This window comes from Solea solea, chromosome 2 (genome assembly GCF_958295425.1).
Source record: "Solea solea chromosome 2, fSolSol10.1, whole genome shotgun sequence".
Classification (NCBI taxonomy): Eukaryota; Metazoa; Chordata; class Actinopteri; order Pleuronectiformes; family Soleidae; genus Solea; species Solea solea.
Window position 1 is genome coordinate 32,740,901 of NC_081135.1, and position 20,049 is coordinate 32,760,949.

At 41.5% G+C, this 20,049-nt stretch overlaps 1 protein-coding gene across 1 annotated transcript in view; it reads left to right on the forward strand.

Annotated features, from left to right (window-relative positions):
• Positions 1-13,783, forward strand: part of tmeff2a (transmembrane protein with EGF-like and two follistatin-like domains 2a) — a 106,062-nt gene extending 92,279 nt beyond the window's left edge. Inside the window, exons 6-10 of the mRNA XM_058622700.1 lie at positions 3,925-4,073; positions 5,775-5,834; positions 7,020-7,146; positions 10,792-10,950; positions 13,154-13,783. Of these exons, the coding sequence (XP_058478683.1) occupies positions 3,925-4,073; positions 5,775-5,834; positions 7,020-7,146; positions 10,792-10,950; positions 13,154-13,250 (592 nt within the window). The 3' untranslated portion in view covers positions 13,251-13,783. The remainder of the gene's footprint in view (positions 1-3,924; positions 4,074-5,774; positions 5,835-7,019; positions 7,147-10,791; positions 10,951-13,153) is intronic.
• The last annotated feature ends 6,266 nt before the right edge of the window (positions 13,784-20,049 follow it).

Consider the following 20,049-nt stretch of genomic DNA (forward strand, 5'->3'; position numbering starts at 1 on the left):
AATGAGAGAGAAGATTTAGCCACAGGTAACTGGAGCTAAAAATAGTGTTATTTTACGTTAGAATTTGATTGTAATCATGTGCAATTTTCACAAATTCATCCTGCGGGCCGGGTTGGACCCTCTCGTGGGCCGATTCTGGCCTGCGGGCCGTACGTTTGACGTCCATGACCTACGTCATACAGACAGATAACAAGTGGCAACTTCCATCTGGACTGTGCTGCCTCTGTTTATTATTGTAGCAATGAAGTGGATGAATGTTGTAATTTCCTCTTTTAGTCCACACACATCCCTCCACTATTTTTCCAGTCCAGCCACATTTCTAGACATTGTCTTTTATTCACTTAAAGATGCCGATCATGCGTCTGGTTTTATGCACAAATCAGAAATATGCATCAAAACCCACCTAATGTGTATATGAGATAAGAAATGAAGGAACAAACAAGAAGGTTCTATTTACCGGGCAGTGATAAAAGGCTCTTGCTGTTTTCTCTCAAAATAATAGCTGGCTACTGTTTACCTGGAGGTCATCATCCTAAATCAAACAGAAGCGCTGTGTATTGCCACGAGAGCATTTTTATGATAATATCGTGTCTTTTCAATGTAACGTGTGTTGTTCACGGTAGAGTATGCTGATTAGTTTGGGTTTTTTGGGTTTGTTTTTTCTTGGCATATGTGAAAGCACAGCTAGGTCAACAACACTGACTGGCACGCACATACATTAGCAGCATGATTTTGGTGGAGTTGAGGATGGGATTTTTGTGGACGCCTCCTCAGTTCCTGCTAAATGTCACGCAGGATTTGTGTTAGATTTTCTGTGGTGTTAGTTTTGACACCCCAAAATGGAAGCTAAGGAGAAATAATGTGTTGTTCACAGTTTTTTTTTTTTCCTTTTTTGTTTTTTTTTTTATTTAACAACTCCTCCGTCAGATAGTGTCTCTGTTATTAATAATAATAGATAGAATATGGACTCTTTTATGGCTGATTATTTATTTCCAATTAATACTGCAGATATCACCTGCTGACGAAACAATGAAGTTATCCTTTTTTATACTTTGACAGATATGGTGGACATTCAGTGCAATATGTTGTGTTTTTTAAGAATAGATTAGAGTAGATTAGATTAGATTATTACATGTGGTTTTAATGGTTATCCAAATATGCCACTCTTTCCATTATTCCACAGTCTCTTATTGTGAGCCTTTTTTTTGGTTTTTCCTCTTTGAAACTTGACTTCAGGAACCTTGTTGTTGGATTTCTGTTTCCTTTTGGTCTAAGAGTGTCTTGTACCATCATGTCTTAGTTTTAATCCCTGTAGTTTTTCTTCCCTTTCCCTTCCTGCTCCCTCAGCCTCCGTCTCCCACTTCCCTGATTCCCCCTCACCTGTGCCTGGTTACGTCCACTCCCCGCGTTCCCGTTTGTTCTTCACCACTCTTTATTGTTTCTTTTTGTATTTATTTGATATTTTTGATTTGGTGAGATTGATAATTGTGCCAAACGTCGCTGTCAAAGACTGCGTCTGTGAGCCTGAATCTGCCGTTCTGTGGGCACTTGACAGTGAGTGATAGAAGGTGAATTCCATAGTAACAGAAAGACAGAAGATAACCACGGTCATCACGGTGAATGTCACATAATTAAAGATTGATTTTCGCCTCCTGGAAGAAATTTGATGAAACCAAGCAATTTTTTGGTTCTCACATTGCTGAAGTGTGTTTATGCAAGGCATGAACATTTGCATACAACATTGATGTTATAACTTTAATTAAATACTTTAACTTTAATTAAACTCCTGTTGAAGAAAATTATATTGCAATCATTATTGCTATTTAATTACTGCCTAACCTTAATTTGATTATGGATTTATCTGCTGCTGCTGTTGTTCCCGCTGATATTTCTTTTCCCTCTCTGCTTTATGAGAGTTTACACCACTGATAGACTGTATATGTAACTTTGTTGAATTGTCAGATTTGCCTACCTCTGCTTTTACTCAAAGACGCTGTCACAGGCTTTTTGAAGAAGCCTCACAGTCATAGTCTATGTCGCCGCCTCCCTTTAAATGTCTTGTGGGTTTGTGGATATTGCGCGCTCTCATACAGCTGTGTCCCCTCAGATGCATAACGAAGCCTTTCTTCACATCATTCTTACATTGCTGATCCTTCATTACAACAGTAGCTGAGCACTGCCACGCTTTGGTGCGCAGCGTTTCAATCAACATTAGTGTCAGCAGTACGAGCCACCATGGCTGATTGCAGAAAAGTGTGCGTGCGTGTGCGTGTGTGTGTGAGTGTGTGTGGGCCCATGTTTAATGCGTTGGATGCCCACGTGGGTGTATATGCAAATGCAGCTGCAAGACCGCTGAATGCCGGTGCTTTACTGAGATCTTGGCACCAGGGGAGAATGAAAAGACCTGGAGAATAATGACAGATTTATAATTACAGAATCGAGTGTTCGCTGCTACTCGTAATTTCTGCTGATCAGGCCTGCCGCACACTCAAGGGGTCACACTACATGTATGCCCTAAACACACACACACACGCACTCATTTGTGTGATGTGCCTGGTTCATTTGCGAGGGCTAAAAAGCACCGAGTAAGCTCCCGACCCGGTGAGAAACGGACGCATTGCCGGCTGCCACGGAAACACGGCAGAAATATCAGCCGTGCGGAGGGAAGTCACTGATTTAATTTGCGGAGAAGACAACATGACTCGTCTTAAAGGCAACACGAGAACACAACGCGCTTGTAATTAGACTTCGACTCAGTTCTTCAGGAACGCTTTTTGCAAATTGTACTTAATCAATACGAGCGAATACATTAATTCAAGGCTAATCGGTACTCGTGAAATAAAAGAAAATTTCCATTTAAATTCAATACAGGCCACACACACACACTGCTCCAAAGTTTTTCTTTTGGAATTTCTCAGCTGTGTTTTGCTGAAGGATGTATTACTTGGTGTAATACCAAAAAACTAACAAAAATAAAACACATTTGGCATTGCTTCTTTGTCTGTGCTGCAATAGCATCGGTTTACAAGTTATTATTTTTTCCATTTAGAGCACAGTCAGCCTTATTTAATGAGGCTCATGTTTGAAAAGTGTTGTTTGGTTTTCTTTACACAATGTCCTCACAATAATAATTTTAAAAAATGTAATCGCTTATACGGCACTTTTCAAAGCGTTAAGTGTTCTACAAAACAAAATAAAACAATGAGCAGCAGACGTTAACAAAAACAGAACATGGGTCCTGAGTGTGAAATAAAAGTAGAAATATGGATAAGCAACAGATTTACTGTGTGAAATGTCATCCTGTAAAGGCAAGTTTTGACTTGTATGATATAGTGAGAGTAATAGAAAACACATGGCCCGCCTCATTAACAAGGCCCACTGGCTGCTATTTGCTTAGTGGAACTTAAAATGATATCAGAGCCAAAAGGGAGCATACATAGTGGAAATAGCAGTGGTCCCAGGATCGTCCCTTGGGGCACACCACATGAGAGAGGTGCAGGGAAGGAGGAGAATTCTCCCACTAGAGCAGAATTAATTGCTTCCTGTCTTTGTAAGGGTACATCTTTTGTCACCAAAGCTCTCTGTGCTGCCCAATGTTTAATCCATATTCCATTGTGTCAAATTGAATGTGCCAAAACCCAGTTTGAACAGCATTACTATGCACAGTCCAGCATCCTCACTGAGCACAAGCTGTACCGGGTTTTTTTTTTGTTTTTTCTCTCTATCTCATTTTTAATCCCTGAATGAATTTGGTTTTGTGTCTCTCGCAGTCAGACACACACATAAGTCTCCCCGGAATAAAGACGCGCTCATTTCCATTCATATTTCAGATCTCATTTATTTCACATCCTGACGTAGATAATAAATAAAATTCCAGGGAGCTTCGTGCACTAATACAATTTTTTTTTTTTTACTTTTCCTCAGGTGCGTGTGTAACATCGACTGTTCCCACATCAGTTTCAACCCGGTGTGTGCCTCGGACGGCCGTTCCTATGACAACCCCTGCCAGGTGAAGGAGGCGTCCTGTCAGAAACAGGAGCGCATCGAGGTCAAGTACCTGGGCCACTGCCAAGGTCAGACACACAAACACCTTCACACACACACACAGACACACACACAGACTGCCGCGCGCTCTGTCTGCCTAAGCAGGTGTTCACTTCAAGTTGAAGTGAGGCCATGAGGGTGAATGAGGCAAATGAGGCAGCTTGCAGAGCTAAATGCAGACAGTGTGCTTTTCCAACCACATTTCATCAGTACAGATATACTTTCACTCTGCCATATTCGGGAATAGTGTGCAAAGATAATCCCCGAAAACCACAAACGGCCTTTACTCCTCCATGTATTGATTATTTTTTTGCAGAATGGTAATCCCCTCTTTCTAGTGTGCCATCAATTATTTGAATGCAGTGACTGTCTGAAATGGTTCCAGGGATAAAGTTATTTATTAATCTGTGCGGTTAAATCCTTTAAACTGAATAACACAGCTAATCCATGTGGGAGAAGACAAAGGCACAGAGGCATTCTTCTTTTCAATATGCTTAATATTTTTTATTTCAAACGTTGATGCACCAACGTCAAATGGTACCGTTGCATTCCGGTGACTCTTGCTTTAAGATCTGGCAAAACTTTGGTTATTCTGCACGTAGTACGTACAGTGTTCGAGTGGCAATTGATCGAGATGTGAGAACCAAGTTGAAAAGTTTTGAAAAGTAACGGGGAGAAAAGCAATCAGGGCTAACCAGCTCTGGGAAACACAAATAGAAATCTGTATTCTCCCATGTTACACACCTACACCCAGGTCAGACCATTGTCATCGATTTGATCGCGTTTCCACTCGTTCTGTGAAAGTGAGAGAGCGAGAGGAGCAAAGTGTGCTGTGAAACGGCAGAATTCAGAAACGCCATGTTAGCCACAATTCAAAATGACACCTTGACATTTAAGATTGCTGGTTTATAATGTTTCCCCCATGTGTCACTGAGGAAACAATTTCACATTTCACTTTTCTTTTCCTGGTGTAGTAGTTTAGCCTTCTACTATAGTTTGTGTTCGGATGTGCTGAAATCTTTTCTCCGTGTCCCCGTAGTGTGGAACTAGTCAAATTAATAAGAGGTTTACTTTCGCTTTCAACACTCATTAAGCGTTTAATTCTTCAAAATGTCACACGTGTGATTCCCATTTTCTGCTCATTTGTTTATTATTTGGTTTATTCTGCCTCTAGTGTTTTTACAAGCCAATAAAAGAGGAAAAAGAAAAGGGAGGGTGGAAAAAAATGACTGCAGTTCCAGGCACCTTCTACGACATGACTCCGTGCATCATAAATCTAGGAAATACTTTCGCACACTCACTTTGAGCAAATAAATTCACTGACCACTGGAAAAAAAAAGAAAATCAATTGCAATAAAATGATTATGATTGGATGGGAGCTTTGTATAGCTGCTCTGAAAAGGGGAATTCAATGCAAACTCAAAAAGGTGAGCAAAAATACATTAGAGCCGCTGATTCCCTTTCTGCTCAGCTCTGCTCTGCTGCTTCCCGCACGTTGCTCGGCATAATTCATTAGAGGGTATTGTCTCTGACTTTTGAAGAAAGTGGCTCACATTTATATGCATTACAGAGACAGGTGCGCACACCTCGTGGACCCTTTTGTTGCCACAGTGATTTGCATTCAACTGTCTCTGCCTATACCCTGGCAGCTGCTAATGGAGGCTTGCTGCAGGAGTCAGAGGAGTTTGCTTATACAGACCTGGGATCAGTTTCTTCTCTGTCCTTTCCAGGTGACATCATCACCGGCAACAAAGGTGGCGATGGACACTTTGCACGGACTGACCTCACAGGTTAGTGCGCATCACGTGTGACATTTCCGTCCAGGTATCTGCAAAAGCAGTTAGTATATGAAGTATTATTATTAAGAATATTTGTATGAAATGTAATTGGTGCCTTGAGGTGATAAAAAGTATGTCGGCAAAGCGTTTGCATGTTCTCCCTGTGTGTGCGCGGGTTTCCTCAGGGTTCTCTGGTGTCCTCCCACAGTCCTAAAAAATGCAGATTTGGGGATTAGGCAAATTGGACCCTCTAAATTTGTCTGTATATGTGGCCCTGTGATGGACTGGCGACCTGTCCAGGGTGCACCCCGCCCTTTCGCCCCCTTTCGTCGGCTGGGATTGGCACCAGCGCCTCCCCGCGACCCTCATGTGGAGGATAAAGTGGTGTTTTCATCCTTGCATTAAAGAGTGATTGTAGTTTTACTGTCTTGCTTCTCCCTCTGTCTACTTTGAACTAAAAAATAAGAGCTTCATTTTTTAGGTTGCCTTCATCCAATAAGGCTGTAGGCTGCCTAACAAGATCAATGCAACCTACAGCTGCCTTGATCTAATGAGAATCAGAGCTACAAACTAACGCCGTGTTTTTGACTGTGTACAAATCCCCTCTGTTAATGCACCCAGCCGCACTGACTATTTAATCACATTTGCACTTTTACCGGTAATGTTTATCTCTTCTAATCTCAATCCTCTTGATTTTAATCTCAAGCATAGTAGTGAAAATGTTTGATTGTATCTCACGTGTTAATGTTCCATCTTTTTTTGTTTTTAAGTTACCTAAAAGGCTATATCGCAAGTCAAGTCACAGTGCCAGTACATATATATGTGTATATATATATATATATATATATATATATATATATATATATATATATATATATATATATATGTATATATATATATATATATGTATATATATATATATATGTATATATATATAAATAGAAAATCGCTTTGGATAAGGTCAAGGAAAGATGGTTTTGGTTAAATGTGAATAAAAACATGGGTCTAAAGTCGCTGGGATATTTTCTCATACTACACCAGATCATGATCCGTCTCTAACCTTCACCGAGCCTGGTCGAAACATTACAGTATAGAAGTTTAATAATGCATCTCTACGCACATACTATATGCACAAGAGGTCTAAAGCATATGTGCATTCAGTATTTATGAACGTGTGCATCTCTGCATGTGTAACAGAGAACAATGAGGACCCGAGGAATGGCCTGGCCCGCGGGCTCTACATCCCCTGTCCAGATGACTACAAAAACTACTGCGTCCATGGAGAGTGTCAGTTCCCGAGTATACTGGCCAAGCCCTCCTGCAGGTATATACACACACACACACACACGATGACTGTACTACACAGTTTGTGAGGATGAGTGATGGATAAGGATATGTATTTTTTTGGGCAGGTGACAGGACATGAGGGAATGCAGAGGGTGAAATGTCAGACAGCAAACCTTCCTGAGAGAAAGCATGTTGTTATGTCCCCTAACCACTAGGCTACAGGAACACCCAATTCTTAACATTAATGAACCTTTATCATCATAATATTTAAAGACTGAGCAGAAATGCCCAGGTCATCATTTCCTAAATTTGACATAATTTGAGCATCATCATAGTTTTTAAATAGATACCAATCTATGAGGCTATGCTTACAGTATGTTTTATATATATATATATATATATATACATATATATTTATATATGTATATATATTTATATGTATATATATTTATATATATATATATATATATATATACATATATATTTATATATATATATATATATATATATATATATATTTATATTATAGGCAGTGAAGTCTAATTTGATAATCGATGAAACTATATTTATTTCAGCTCCAGTGTTTTTACAGTGCAGTGCAGCTGACTGAAGTATGGGTATAAACAAACCGTGCATTGAGCCAGAGGACTCACAAGACTCGTTCTGTCTTTGAACCCCCGCAGATTTAATGATCCTGCTTGAGTTAGATGGCAGAGCTCTTCATCAGTCATGTATTCTGCTGCCTTTCAGGGAAACCCATGTCAGGTTTCTGTCCACTTGATGTAGATGTCGGTCGTTTTTCTTCCGCAGGCGTCGGGATTTGGTTTCACAAGTTGCACATGATATGGTGCTTGGCTGTAAACACAAAATATCAATGTGATACTTTGCAATCCAAATCTTCAACGCCAACTTTATAGTGTTTAAGAGATCAAGTGAAATAACAAATGAAATCTGTGTTATTTTCTGAACCATTCACTCTCCCACACCAAAGTTCATAAAGAAAATCAACAGTTTTACCACACGGTAGATAACATTCACTTAAGCAAACACGACGCACCTTGACAGAGGGCTTAGATGTGCATTTACATTTACACAGGGTCAGTGTGCATGTGTGCTCTCTGCTCTGCTGTCTTTTACAGCATGATAGTGTAGCAGTCACAGGGTCCTGGTATCTCCCTCCCTTCCTCCCTCCCTCCCTCCCTCCCTCTGCTTTCTCCTTCCTCTCTAACCTGGCTTGTCCCAGCTCACACAGCCAGGCAGTCATCTTGCATCCAGAAAATTGCTCTGCACAGACGGAGCATCAAAGGGCTTTGCTGCCCCCTGCTGGTGTTTTTAATCAGAGGCCATAATCCAGACACAATGGTCTCTCTGCTGGGGCAGTGCATACATGCATGTGTGTGTGTGTGTGTGTGTGTGGAAAACAAAGTGTGCACCCCTTTCCCAAAACACAAGGTTCAGCCATTCATCTCACACACTGTCAGGTCAAAGGGGTAGAGAATGAGACTGAGTGTGTGTGTGTGTGTTGGTACCGAACAAGGATATGCAGGTGGTGGTTGGTAACAACCTCCCCAGAGACAGGAAATGCAGGTATAAAAGAGAGAGAGAGAGATTAAAAGGGAGGACCATTTTAGCTTGTCTCTAAGGAGAAAGATCATCTCTCTCCCTCCCTGTTTGTGTGTTCTTGTATTTGGGGCTTTGCGAGGACCTAAAATCGTCTAAACCATACAGATTTTTGGCAAAGTGAGGACATTTTGGCTGGTCCTCACATCTATAACGGGCTTTTTTTGGGGGGGTTAAGACCTGGTTTTAGGGTTAGGCACTTATTTGTGTATGGTTAAGATTGTTTGTGTGTGTGTGTGTGTGTCCATAATATACTGGTTAAATGTGAAAACGCCAGATACAAATGCTTGATATTAATAACAGCCAGTGTAACTTAATATAATATAGAATAATGTAACATAAAATAAAGGATATTTGGAGGCGACCTCCCTCCTCCCTTAATGCATATAATACATAAAGTATTAAAGTACATCTTTTATATTATTATCATTATTATTATTATTATTATTATTATTATTATTATTAGAAAGGCATTGTTAAATGAGAACCAAATGAGTCTGTTGTGAAGGTGATTACTGTGCAGAGATGCTTCACACTTTGATACATTGTTCTTTTTTTTTTGTTGCCAGACCATGATCTCATGTTAACTCAGGTCTAGCTCGCTTTTGACCTGGATAGATCACCATGGAAACCCTGTGCTGCAGCGGCCAAGCCACTGTTAAGAGGGGCGAGATCAAAAACCCTGCCAGCAGCTCTCGACCGCTCATCATTCCTGCACAATCCTGACATGGACGATGAGTGATATAGTCTTCTCTGCTTCCATGTTGCAGACTGTTGTTGTTTTTTTTAAACACAGCTTTCAACGTGGAGAGAAGAGTTCTCAACACTAACGACATAAAATACTTTCTTTTCATTCGTGTCCGTCTGACACGTCTGTCACTGCAGCTCAAAGTGAGGTGACTTTGTGATGAGCATTGGAAATGAAAAATACGGTCTTTTATTAGAAATAACAAAACAGAATAATAATACACATACAGTTTATCAGGACAGCGTTTAACTGGAATGATTAAGGCACAGCATGACAGTGCAGTGGTCAGCACTGTTGTCCCACAACAAGAAGGTTCCTGGTTTGAATCCCAGTTTGACGCGACCCCTTCTTTGCATGCTCTCTTAATGTCTGTGTTGTAAGATATTCCAGCTTGCTTGCTTCCTCAGCTGAAAGACATGCAGTTTGAGGTTAGATTAATTTTAGACTCTTATCTGTAGGTGAGTCTAAATAGTTGGTCTTTTAATGTTGGCACTGTGTGGGACTGTGTGGGAGTGTCAGCTGGGATTGGCTCCAGCTTACTCATGACACTCAGAGGGTAAGTTATTCTTTTCTTGCACACAGGCCAGGAAAAGAGTGACAGAGACACGGAGTCGCTTCATGGTTCCAAAACTTGAGAGGTTAAAAATGCTGCCAAGCCTTCAAGGCTCATTCTACATGTGCACATCAGTACAGTGGTGTAAAGTGAAATATTTTTCTCCCTTATACCAATGACTTTATCACAAATAATCACAAATTCTGTGCAAAATAATTGTGATTACTGATTTGGACGTACCTGAGAAACCCTATGTTGTGTTGACATATAATATTAAAACAAAATGAGACATATTTTAATATCTTTTAATGTCATTTGTCCCTCTCAGAACAAAGACTGTGTGTGTTATGTGTTTGTTTTTTGGGCCCTGTCTGAGGTCCTCATGCAATACGTTCAATGTCCACCAGTGGGCCGTGGCAAAATGGCAACAACCAAAGCTGACCAATAACAATGCAGCATGTCTCTGGCGCTTCTTTCATGAGCCTAGGATGAGGTGTGGTTATCATTGGAGCATGCTCACTCTCTCTCGCTCTCTCTCTCCTGGCCACTTCTTCCTCACTGCGAGCCCCATCAGTCATGAGAAAGAGCACAGTCATGGTGTTGTCACACAAAGGCATTGTTCCACACACAGTGTCTTTATCAAACAGGAGCTGACGTTTCCATTAGAAAGGCAAGAACAATTAACCAGTCTCTTGGTGCAAAGAAATCACCTGTTTCGTCTTTTCTCTCTCCCTCTCACTTGTGTGTGTGTGTGATCTCAGCTGTCACTCAGGTTTTCAGGGACCTCAGTGTGACATTAAAGAGTACAACGTCCTCTATGTGGTGCCAGGCTCCGGCAAACTGCACTACGTCCTCATTGCCTCTATCATTGGAGCTCTCCAGGTGGTCATCATCTGTGTGGTGGTGCTCTGCATTACCAGGTGAGTCATGTCCACACACACACACACACACACACGCACACATACGCACACATTGTTGTACAGCATTCTTAGCGAGGAGACTCATAGATAGACATACTGCATTTAAGACCCTGGTTTACTTCCCCACACATGCACGCCGCATTGTGTGTCACATATCGCAGACCCTGGTTTACTCCCGTGTCAGGGTCCTGTAGTATCCCACTTTACCATCAGGTGGCGGTACAAGTCTGGACGCACACAGGGAATAGGACGCATTCCTACCATAGAAGAAGAGAACAATGCTACAGCTCCCTGGTACGGGGTGTCAGGCGGGTCGTGGGTCGCCAGGTTGCCCTTTAAATTCTGAGGACCAGTCAAATTGTCCTCAAAAAGATGCACACACACACACACACACACAGGGCTAACCGTCACCTAAACCCAAATTTAACTCTAACACTAAAACCAGGTCTTAACCTTGAAAAAGCCCACACAAAATGTCCACACAGGGTCAAAATGTCCTTAGAGACATTTAAGAAAAAAAAAAAAAAACGCCCTCACAAAGATATAAATACATGTACACACACACAATTACACCCCTGCAGCCTTTTTCCCTCCAGGCTGACCTAAGCAATTTATTACATTCAATAAAAGATTTTAAAAGAGTTTGGGCAAGAAAAAATACTGCTCCTCTGAGCAAAGGAGGGGGGAGGGGGGAGGTTGAGGAGGGACAAAATGAACGAGCGCGCAGAAGTAAAGGTACAGAATGAGATGAGAGAGAAAATTACAGCGGTGAATAATGCCACAGCCGCATTAATGTGTCCTGCTGCTTCGGCTGTATTCATTTAAATGCAAAAGATAAAATATAAATAATAAAAAAATGCTCAGCCTTATTATAGACCACAATGCAACACATGGCTCTCACTTGTTACCATTGAGACTACAGTGAATGAATGAATAAATGAGTAAAGGGATGAATGAAACTACTTAGACAGACATTCAGTCGCTCGGTGAACGGCTCACCTCACTGTCCCGTCTCTGTTCAACCGACAGAGCTTTTGTCTCGTGAGTTCTGTGAATGTTCAGTTTTAGTAAATCATCGTTAATCATCGCTTAACACACAAAGAGACGAGAGCAGAAAAAGGCCACCTCTGTCCTGTACTTCCTGTGTGTGACAGGAAGCAGACTCGTCTCTAGTCGTGCCCAGCTCTTGTGTTAAACTGGCTTCCAACATCAAACTGGTCATCTCACTCTAAAACCTTTGTGTAGTAAAATCTTTCAAATTATTTAAAGGTGGTCTGAAATCAATAGTGTTGGAAGACTACAACTCAGCGCGGACACGGTGTTTAAACTCTGTCTGCTATTTTCCAAATGAAAATGTGTTCACAGATACAAAGTGAACACCAAGGAAGATAGAAAAGAATGAAAGTATAACATTAATCACATACTATTACCTTGGTTCTCAAACTGCAGGACTAGTGGTACTTCAAAACATCAAAAATAGTTGCTTTATGTATGAGGACATGTGAGTGAGGAGTGGCATATGAAAAAAATAATATGAGCATCATTTTATCTCTAATTTTATAATCCCAATCCTAATCCTACTGTTAGGCCTAACCACCTGTGTGCATGTCTAAGTGTATTTAGGCCAATGGCCATAATGGTGATACTTTAAGAGCTCAATAATTGAGATATGTGGAGAATCATTGGTGCATCAACAAGGCTTTCTGTCGCATCTTAAACCGTGGAATGGTTTGGTTCGTTACATATTTGCTGGCGTTTCCATTAGGAATTATACCGAAATAACCCCACTCCAAACATTTAATTATTTCGTACTGTGCCGATTGGGCGACAGAAAAAACGCCACTCCGTTGCGATCGGTGTAAATATCCCATGGAAGTCGAGGCAAACGCCCGCAGTCTATTCTCTATTCTCATATCAAGCTCGACTCGTCTTGTTGCCACAAATCGAGCAAGAAAAAATGACAGAATTAATTACAGTAATATGAATTTAACAAATTTGAGAACTCCATGGTAGTGCAAGAACTTTTTATTACCTCTGCCACGAGGTTGTTTTCGGTGATCTTTATTTTTTGCAGAATTCCAAAAATCATTATCACATGTATAAAATGTATTGTTCTGTACTTCCATAGCTGCAGATTCCTGCTGTATCACTGCTAACCCGAGCCATGCTTCCTTTCCTCAACCCTCTTCTTCTCATTGTACAGGAAGTGTCCACGGACCAACAGGATCAACCGGCAGAAGCAGAACAATGTCCACTTCAGTTCAGAGAACACCATGCGCGCCTCCACTCGACTTATCTGAGCCCGGGCACACGGTCCTCCTCCGTTTTTTGACGGAGTGCTAAGGCGTTTGATGTTCCCCCCCTTGTAGGCCAACCCTGAAAATTAGGAACTGCTTCCCCTCACTCCTCGCCCTCTCGCCCAGTACGAACTCTAGGAATGCCCGCAGAGGACGGGGACATGGCAAGGACAGAGCTGCAGCACTGGTCACCGGCGACCCCCACCCTTGGAGTCATGTTTTAATCAGTCGCCAGTTACCGAATCGTGTCTCCTCGCACCTTGTCGCTTCCACCCACTTCCAGGGTTTTCCTGAAAAAAATGAACCATGAGGTGTTTGGGGACACTGAGGATATTGAATGTGTGTGTGTGAGTCTGAGTGTGTGTGAGTCTGAGTGTGTGTGAGTGAGAGTTAGAAGTGTGAGCTTTGGTAGAGACGAGCTAGCCAGTATCTGTCGTTTGTAGATGAGGGGTTAAAGCAAAATCAGGGTAGTGCAAAGCAGGGTAAGGGGCTTTAAATGAGGTGTGTGAGTGAGTGTGTGTGTGTGTGTTGTATGGTCTGGGGTGGGGGGGGTGGGTGGTGGTGTAGGTAGAGGGGTGGGGATGTTTTCGGGGCTACACGTGATGCCTTGCACCTTGTGTTATAGGAGACCTTTGACAGAGGGCACAATGTTATTATAGAGCTCTCTGTTCGGTTGTGACGATGACGTCAGCTACTGTATCTTGGGTTCTATTTCCAATAGTTATTACTACGTTGTCTTGATGGGGTCATTTTTCTGTAAATGTAAATAAATAATTTATATCACGAAATGTAACATGCCGTCATGCCTGGCTCTCTCTCTCTCGCTCTGTCTCTCTGTCTCTCTCTCTGTCTGTTTCCTTAGTATCAGATTCATAGCAAACATGCAATAAAACCTGGACATTTTCCTGGAATAGAGAAGGGGTCTCATGTAAGGATGGATGTCCACAAACGACTCCCTGGACAATATCTGAGACTTATCTATTCATGTCTAAAGACAGCTTGAGATACATAGATGCATAAAAAAAAAGGTAGGATGGAGCGTGTTCTATAGAGCTTGTACATAGTATATGAAGTAATTAACTCTGGTGTCACCTTGATCATCTACAACAGTAAAACTGGAATGAGGCGTAAAAAAAAAAATCTAATTCTATAATGTAATAACACTCACAGGAGTCATTTTCTGCACAGAAGCAGATGGATTGAACTAATTATATTTTAAATATGCTGTTTCTACCTTCATGGAATGTTACCATTCATGATAAAAAAAAATATGCACTATATGGGCGATAGTATTCGGACCATTACATCAACTGTAATGACGTATTCAAGTGAATATACAATATAATATGGAGACTTTCCTCAAGATTTTGAAGCCATCTTGTGACTGACTATGGTAACAACAGATTACTTATTGCATGACGCTGTAGGTTATTTACTCCAGCCCAGATGGAACCACAACAGACTCAAGGAGGAGGATGAAACCTAACTCTAATATTGCCTTTATTTGGCTTCCCCTGGAATTCTTACCCGCACCGTCTTCCCCTTTAAACCTAATCAATCACAGGCATGGTAGGGGCAGAACAAAAGTAATCTTCTCAGCTCGAAGCTTCCAGTGGTGTGAATTCTGTCTCTTGTTTTGGCTCAGGACGCATACACTTCTTGTTTATTGGAATCTATAAATGAAGTCTCCCCCCCCTTCACCTAAGTCAAGATTATAAATAATGATCTCATCTCCATCACCTCCTAAAACAAAAGCCAGTGTTTCACTTTGTTAGAGACTGTTCTCAAGACACGACCCTCATAAAGAGACACAGTGCTCAAATGAGGCTCCAATGACATGATGGTCCACAGCTGTGCAGTAGGTGTGTCCACATTCACATGCAGCAACTCACAAAGTTCAGGTCACCGGGAACATCACGTTACCTGACACCATGGAAGAAGTACTGTTTGTTGTGTTAGTATAATTCCAAGTATACATTTTTGTTGAGTTATTATATTACACAACAAAATCTTAAAGCTTTTTTTATTTATAACTCGGCTCAAGAACTCCAAGGTAAGCAAGTGTATTTTTACAGGAATTAACCATTTTGTTTTTTCCTTTAGGAATTTGCATTTTTAAATACAGACCAGGAATAAAATATGAATGGATGCCTTTAATTTGGAGGCTGTTTTTGCTAAACAACAACACAGAACAAATCCAATTGACTAAAAGTACACAGGAGCCACCACGAGGTCATGGTTTTAAAACATCAAAGTCACTTTATTATTAGAGACACCACATGACTCAAAAATGGCTCAATGGGGAGGAAACAACTATAGTTCATAGTGTATATTAAGTTCCCAGGTGAGACAGTGCTCAGAGTCATCCATGGGTCATTCTGGTTTCCCCAGCCTGTCTGTAAACACACTTGTTGTTTGTTATGTATTTGTCTGAAAAGTTTGTTTTTTGAAATTACTAAAGCACAAGGAAATGAAGGCTGATTTTACAGACATACAGGTATTTATGTTCATTATACTTTGTGTGACAAAAATACCTGAAATAGCGGAGAGCCTCTATTTTCCCCCCCTCCCTCATCGGCCTCCTATGTGACCTCATTAAACCCATTAGGAAGAGTATGTGAGGTTGTTCAAAGTGCAAAGCTCTACTCCCACAGTCCATACTTTCCCTTTTTATCTCCCCCCCCAAACACAATCCTGTATTTGAAACCTACATAGTCAGAGTCCCACGCAGTTCAAGCCTTGGGCACACCCCTATTTGTATTCACATTTGTGTGTCTGCACAGCTGACCCAGTCGGTGTAATCCTGTCAGTTTCCTGTCCTCCCCTGCTGGTTTCAGCTCAAATCCAGTGGGCCCAAGGCCAAGGAGGACCGGGAAGAAGTCTCTGTGAATGTCTGTGAGTAGCTGCTCTCATCGTAGGGGAAAGAATGTGTGGTGAATGTTGTCCAAAATGGCAAAAGACAATAAAACATCTCACATTTTAACCACAAAAAGAGAGAGACACAAAGAAAATAATGCAACGTCTCATGCTAAACGGAAAGGATTCCCTGATCCCCTATGAGCTTCCACCTCGTAGATATATACAGTATCATGTCTCAGACCAGCTAAAAAAAAACTAAATTATACCTTGTTTTCAGAAGGAAAACATGACTTTAGTCACAAGCAGACAGCATGTGATGTGATTTTTTTCCTGCCATCTGTCAGTTGGATGAGCTAGATGATGTTTAAACAGAGTGAAGTGCAGGGTGACTGAGCACAAAGTGTGCTCCAATAGCAGCTTGCAAGAGGTGGTTGGTAATAAGGAACATACTGTTCTGTACCAGTGTTAAAGGGGACCATATGTTCCGACGGAGGCAACTTTTAATTTGTCTTTTTAGATTCAATTTCGACATGAAACGGCTGCCAACAATGTGACCATTTGGGAGTGATGCAAGCCTAAGCATCCCAAGTGCAGACCTCATTATAGGAGGAGACTTCAGGTCCTCCAGATTCTTCACTTCTCAATTATGCAACAAAGCGGTGAAAGCAGCGTTGTTTATTTTAAAAAAGGAACAAAATGCGTACAATTGTGGTTTAAATAGGGAATTGCCTATAATTTGTGACATTGCTGTATAAACAATTGTAAAACAGTGTAAAGGAGGAAAAACTACCGCAATGTACAAAATGAAATAAACAAGTTTTTGGTTTAAAATTGCTAAAAACATTGATGTTTGCATTGGTCCCCCCATCTTGTTTTCACCATGTTACTCTCTTGGCCAGTAGTAAGATCCAAGCACAGCTGACTACAACAGCACGTGTCTCGCTCTCCCTTTTATATTTCTTTATTCATCCTCTCTCATGATACCACAGCGTCCCCTGGCAGCAACAACCAGCAATGTAACAAATGCAGTACATGAAATTAAGATGATTTACTGTAAAAGCAATTCTTCAGAACTACTGTCTGTCAACACTAAACAAGTGCAAACAACTTGTTAGATAAGGGATTAAGCTGTCAAAATATCCCTCCTATAATGGCACGTAGAAACAGCATCACCTGTAGTGTAACCAAACCCAAGAATAATCTGAGATGGGAGTTCATGAATACTTGGTTTTCCTTTTAATACTACAGGAAAACTTAACATAAATGTGCAGTTCTTCTCTGTTTTGGACACTATCTGTTTAAAGACACCACAACATCAGCGCCTCATTCCCCATGTGCACGCTCCCTAACCAACACAGACTGAGCATGACAGATATGGCAGCGTTCTTACTAAGCACTGGAATCTGACACCTATTCTACAAAGGCTCCTCACTACTTCAGACAGCGTGTTGGAACTTGTTGTTAAGCTTCTTTTTCGGAGGAATTCACATGCAGATGATGCACAGGTCATACCAATGGATATCCAAATAAGAAAAAGAAAAAAAATACTCCATTTAATAGATTTTTTTTTTTTTTTGTCCTGGGAGTGACTGAGTGAGTGGAGAGAGGCTCAAGTGGTGAAATGAAATAACAGTTAAATGAAATCATTTTGCTGGGAGGGACATGGCTGTCGTTCACTCAGGGAGGGATCAGCCTGGATGACCAGAAGAGCCCTCATATTGATTTTACAATCAACAAAGTGCAACTCCACTCCTTTGGCAGGGAAGGATTGGCCTATTGGTTGGAAAATTGATGCTGTTGCACACGTGAAACGTCGTGCACTCACAGGAGCAAACAAGCAAACACACAGTGTGGACGGTATGTGTGCGAAATCTTAACACTTCAAAAAATTGGGGCCATTAGATTCAGAATTGATAGCATCACAGAAACTACCCACCGCCCAACACCGCGCACACCGCTCCACTATAAAGTATAAGACAGCCTTAGAGCGAGCGCGTGTCTAACACACGCTGCTCTGTGAAAAAGGGTCATTTAAAGATCCACCGCCATCTGTTTTGGCCGCAGCATGCTATTTCCCCCTCAGTGGGGGCCTTTGATTTAGCGACAAAAGGGTACCATTGCTTCCCTCTTTCCCACTGTGCAACCAGACATCCAGGCTGAGCAGGTTACACAAATCAAACACTGCCGGGCATCCATCGTCGCATCACAGCTATATGACCAGCAGAGTGCGACTGTTTGGTGTTAATCACAAGCATCGGGGGTCCAACTCAAACACTAATCAGGGAACCTGTTCGTTGTTTGTCTTATAGATATATCACAGAACCAAACAAGACGTGTGAGGAAGCAGGCGGATGACCAAATTCTCATCAAAGAAATACATATTGCACAAATAATTTGAAATAAAAACGTGCCTGTGACATGGGGCACTTGAACCTGCTATGGATCTCCAGTGGTTCTCAAAATGGAGCCCATTTTGGGTCCCAAGCCATGGCTTTATTTGATATAATAAGCATTCCATTTTAAAAGTATGCTTTATCAGTGAGCTGAGGAAACATCCAGACTTCAGTATGCTTTCATGACTGACCTTTGAGACCTGTGCTGCAACGTCTCAAAGAGATTACTGTACGGTGGATGCAACCAAATCTGTGTTTTAAACATTTAGACAGACATATGACTCCAAATAAATGCCAGAATCGCTCCTCAATTTACAACAGGGTGTTACACTGGATGATTTCCTGTGCCAAAAATAAATAAATCATTCAGTTCTATAGTTGACTATACCACAACATGTAAGCACACATATTGTTTTTGTGTGATTTTGTGTAAGTGTAATTAAAACTGCAGACACTACACCCCAAGTTAGTGTTTCCTCTTTTACAGTAGAACATACTGTCTCCATATCACTTCAAAACCATTGTTCACGTCCCCATAAAGACTATCTCAGGGTGTTCCACATGCATTCCTTTACACTTAACAAGCAGTCATTCAGACAAACATGCATCCTGGAACAACACAAGATAAAATGGATGAGACAAGGGCAAGAGCTGCATCGCATGGGGGAATGAAGTAAAGATAAAGAAACTATAGACTGAGAACTGTGCGTGTTTTAAGATATTTTCAGGCATATACTATAGAAAAAGTCTGGAAAACTAGGTCTGGTTATTCTCAGAGTTTCTGTGATTGTCTGGGTCAGACACATTCACAATAGAAAGAGATTCTCCAGGTGAGGGGTTACGCCTGGCTTGAGTGTGCCGAAGGCTGCAGAACAGCATTTCCTGCTGTGTTCTCACATGGGCTCACTTGGACATTAGGCACGAGATGTGACCCCTATCACAGGTGTGCCCCAGGGCTCTGTCCTGGGGCCCCTCCTTTTCATCATGTACCTCCCCCTTGGCAATATTTTCGGTAAATATAATATAAACTCTTACACGGATGACACCCAGCTCTACCTTTCCAATAAAACCAACTCCAGCCTCCCACCTTCTTCCCTCTCCACCTGCTAGAACGATTTATTCAACGATCTTCAAAACGTCACTCCGTAAGCTCCATAAACCCCCTCCCTCCACCGCATCACCCCCATTCTACAGCAACTTCACTGGCTTCCAATAAAGTATGTTACATTACACTCATTTAAGAAACCTGTTAAACAACCTTTTGGAAACCTAGTCATTCTCTCAGGTAGGTCGCCAGCAGCCGGTAACGGTTACAGCGATGCCGCACCCATTCACTCTGCTCTACTGGAACTTTTGTATCGTCCTGAGTTTCCCAGGATGCAAATCTCATTTTGAGTTGATCCAACTTGCAGTGGCATGTTTGTTGAAATGATGGAGTATCGTGAAGGATTCCTCTCTTGAGGAATCTTCACCCATGGCAGACTTCCATTGAATTCTTTTCCAAACCAGATTTGATTATACTCTCTTTGGCAGCTGTGACTGTAATCGTC